Genomic DNA, 4,062 nt, shown 5'->3' on the forward strand with positions numbered 1-4,062 from the left:
CTTATCAAAAAAAATCTTATACCATCAAAACCAAATCTGACCAAAGATGATTTTGGGTTTTCCTCTTCTCTTTTGTGATATAAAGTAGCCAAACGGCAAACCCCTCAAACAAGTTTGACATCAACGTCTTCAGCTTCCTTCGAGAGACCCAAAGACCCCATGTGAGGAAAAAGCCTATTTCACACGAGTCATATACACACATGAACCTTTTCCTTCATTTTCTTTTTGTGGTCAATAAACAATCTCATACTAATTATTTAACCATCCAATAATTCTTTGCTTCAAATATCAATTCATGTCAATGCTTCATGGAAAACAAATATACCATATAATAAGACCAAACCAGTATAAAACAATGGTGATGTGCTGACGTTCAGTACTTTATGGTAAAAGATGACAACTTGACAAGAGCAGTGGTACTGGAGTCTGCTATTACCATGTCCAATTATTCAACTGGAAGAACAAGAAGAAGAAGAAAAAGAAATTCACACAAAGAAATGAGAAACAATATTCCAGGTGTCAGCTATCCATCACTAACCTTTATTTTGTGTGTCAGGAAAGCTTTCAGTGTTCGGAAGCAATATATGAGCGAGTAAGCAAAACACATCACCCTTCACACCATTCACCCTCAATCTCTCTCTAAACTCTAAAGCTTCAAGCTTTGGCCTTTTTGATCTCAACCCATTTCCCTCAGAGGGAATTACTAACATTTCTCGCCGGAAAGTCGCCGACTTGGGTCGCCGGATAGTTGACTCCATGGACGTTGACTCGTGGGCCTCCAGAGTTCATGCTGCCAAGAGCCTCTCTGCTGTTCATGCTGCCAGGATGCACTATGGTAAACTTCAATTCCGCTCAGTTTGTTTCAGTTCTTCATGTTCTTCAGCATTTCACTTTTTTCATATAATTTTTGTTTTTATATGTTAATCTAGTAATAGATATGTCAAGTTCTTTCTTTATCTGGGTAGAAACTGTTCATTTGGAATGAAAGTTGAAGACTTTTTGGTTAATTTTGATTAGATACAATGGTTCACTGCTGGATTGGGTTCAGTAAAGTAATTGGCTTTCAGTTCCTTGGTTTTCTTTGATTATGTGGTGAAGCAGAGCCTGCATTTACTTGTGGATTAAATTTTGTTTCGGCTTCAGATAAATGTTGTGCTAAAATGTGTTTTAAATGAACTACCTTGCTTGGTTTTTCACATAAGGACCATATTTAATGAGATACAATGGGTATTGTGAGGTTGAAAATACAAATTTTTTTCTTAAAATGAAATGATTAGAAAATTCTAATGTTTCATTGAATCTTAATGAGTTTCTATATACTTCAGATATGAAAAAAACTCTTCATATGTGCAATATCACAGTAAAGATTTAGGTGTTTAGGTTGGCAGATAAAATTTCCTTTTGCAAATGGCTAATAGAGTATATAATAGGGGCTATCCCTTAGGGTGCCTCAGAAGATAGATAAGAGGGACCTATCAACATGCCCAATTGCATTGGGGGTGAGGAAGATACTCGTGAGAATGAAAAACAAAATCAGAATGAAGAAAGTGGAAATAAAGCGGTGAATCAACAGTTTGCAGACCTTAGATTGGATTTAGAAATCTTAAAGATTCAGCGTAATCTCCTCAGGCTGCAGCTCTTGGGAAAAAGTTCATCTGCAAGTAGGCAGGAGGGTGAGGAAAAAACTGAGGGTGATAATTCTAGTGTCATTGTTTATGATGTTGAAGATTTTTCTGAGGACCCGTATTACGAAATTATATCAAAAACAGGTAATAAACTTAAGGTTTGGTTGTTTAACCATTGATTTAAACAAAAATCTGTTTAGCTATGGATGTTGAGACTGGTTGATCCCTTTGTAGCTTATACAGTTTATAGATAAGAAGTTGCATGTGCATATTTGTTTAGGCTCTGCTGTTCCTTAGAAGAGTCAAAGTGCTGTTTGTTTCAAGCATCTCCATACTGAATCAGTATAAATGATTCAAAAGAGTCAAGTTAGTAGCTTCTTGTTGCCAGAGTAAGAGCTGCAGCTAGGGATAAGCTTGGGTATATCATCCTTCCTAATATGTATATATCTACGTATTCATGTGCATGTTGCGCGTGTTTTCACGTGTCTGATCCTGTGAGTTAATGCCAGAATGTGTGCTTGTTTGCCCCTGTTTGATGCTGTGATTTAATGCCAAAGTGCTCACGTGTTTGCACGTGTTTGATCCTGTGATTAATTCCAGAATATGAGTTTGTAAACACGTGTTCAAACATGTGATTTAATGCCGTAGCATTTGAGATGTTGATTTAATTGGGACAACCTAGTAGTTTATAATGTCAATGTGCATATAGTAATTAGGTTGCTCAAGAAGCTGTACATTCCTCTTGCTGTTTAGATTTCTTGCGAATGATCTCATGAATTAATTTCAGAATGATCAAATGTCTACACATGGTTGATCCTGTAATTTGATTCCCAGATTTTGAGATATTGCGTCCGTTGGGAAGGCTCAGTAGTCTAGAAAATCTATGTGCGTTTAGTAATTAAGACTTTCAAGAGTCTGTGCATAGCTTAAGAATATGCAACTTGAGTGTGTCTGCATGTGTACATATCTTGTGATTTAATGCTGCAATGTGCACGTGTTTGCATATAGTTGATCCTGTAATTTAATTCTAGAATGTTTGTGTCTTTGCACATGACTGATACTGTGAATTGTAGTTTGAATTTAATTTGAGATATTGCTTCGGTGAGAAGCCAAGTAGTCTGGACACATCCATCCGCAGATTTCGTTTAAATGTATCATTTTGCATTGAACAGATTTCGTCTACATGTATCATATTGCGTCTGTCTTATCTTTGATTGTGAAACAGATAATCATTTTGCGTTGGACGATTCTGAAGGAGACGATGAAGCAAAGTCTTGTTTTCCATGCCCTTTTTGTTATGTAGACATTGAGGTCCCAGTGCTCTGCAACCACTTGGAGGAAGAACACTGCTTTGAATTCAAAAATGCTGTATGTTCTTTTCTTTACCACAAAATATTGTTGTATGAGTTTCTTCTTCTTTAAAGGAGATTCAGTATCATAAATATAAATAAATGGAATCTTGAGTCTTTCATAGACTATCTAATGGAAAGTATTGCATATATTGATAAAGAACAATAGCACATGTATCACATCATAATGATAAATGGGTAATCCAATTGAAATATATGTTACCGAAATTGTTTGAGATGTTTCCATCAGAAACTGGACTTGATGGGTACTTTATTCTTGCTATTCCAGGTTTGTCCTTTATGTGCAGCAAATCTTGGAAAAGATATTATAGGACATTTCATGGTGCACCATGCGAGCTCCTTCAAGGTATTATTACTGATACTGGATCATGGATTCATTATATGCTTATTCAGTTTATTAATTATTTTGCTGAGCAATTTTGAAACTGAAAGGATTTATTTGTGCTTTTCAGCATAGGAGAAAATCTCAAAAGTCTGGTCCATGGACTGGTAGTTCAGCAGTGAAAGCGCTACTGAGGAATGGAAGGGCACATGAATCTGCACCTGATCCTCTCCTGTCAAATTTTGTGTGCAATGTGTCATTTTCAGACCCTAATGGTATCCCGAAAGATGTTTGTTCTGTCATTGATGCCCCTATCATTTCCGATACGAAAAGGTACACTCCTTTTGCTCTTAATGTAATTTGACGTATTATTGGTGGCAGTGAGCTTTTACAGGTCGCAAACTTGAAAATCTCTATTTAACATTTACTGTGCATCATACAATAGTTAGTATATCTTGCAAAAACCCAGGTACTTCATATGTTATAAGTTGGGAACTATTATAAAAGATAAGAACAGGTTTGTTAAACCGTTTTTTTTTTTTTTTTTTTTTTTTTGAAACATTAGCTCCCAAGTTTCTGTTCCAATAATAAGACAGATTGCTGTTTAATAGTATTATTAATAGACCCTATTAATATATATATATATATATACGGAAACGATGTGGAGCGCACGTGCGCACGGAGCTCCGTTCGCCACCATCCGGCGCCAACGACGGCCCGCCTCCACCCCAGCGGACTCCAGCAG

At 36.5% G+C, this 4,062-nt stretch overlaps 1 protein-coding gene across 1 annotated transcript in view; it reads left to right on the plus strand.

The window, feature by feature from the left end:
- The first annotated feature begins 420 nt into the window (after window positions 1-420).
- Window positions 421-4,062, plus strand: part of LOC101313801 (protein DEHYDRATION-INDUCED 19 homolog 5-like) — a 5,736-nt gene continuing 2,094 nt past the window's right edge. The window contains exons 1-4 of the mRNA XM_004299098.1: window positions 421-835; window positions 2,851-2,993; window positions 3,264-3,341; window positions 3,448-3,650. Coding sequence (XP_004299146.1) covers window positions 757-835; window positions 2,851-2,993; window positions 3,264-3,341; window positions 3,448-3,650 — 503 coding nt within the window. The 5' untranslated portion in view covers window positions 421-756. The remainder of the gene's footprint in view (window positions 836-2,850; window positions 2,994-3,263; window positions 3,342-3,447; window positions 3,651-4,062) is intronic.

Source organism: Fragaria vesca, linkage group LG5, assembly GCF_000184155.1.
Source record: "Fragaria vesca subsp. vesca linkage group LG5, FraVesHawaii_1.0, whole genome shotgun sequence".
NCBI lineage: Eukaryota > Viridiplantae > Streptophyta > Magnoliopsida > Rosales > Rosaceae > Fragaria > Fragaria vesca.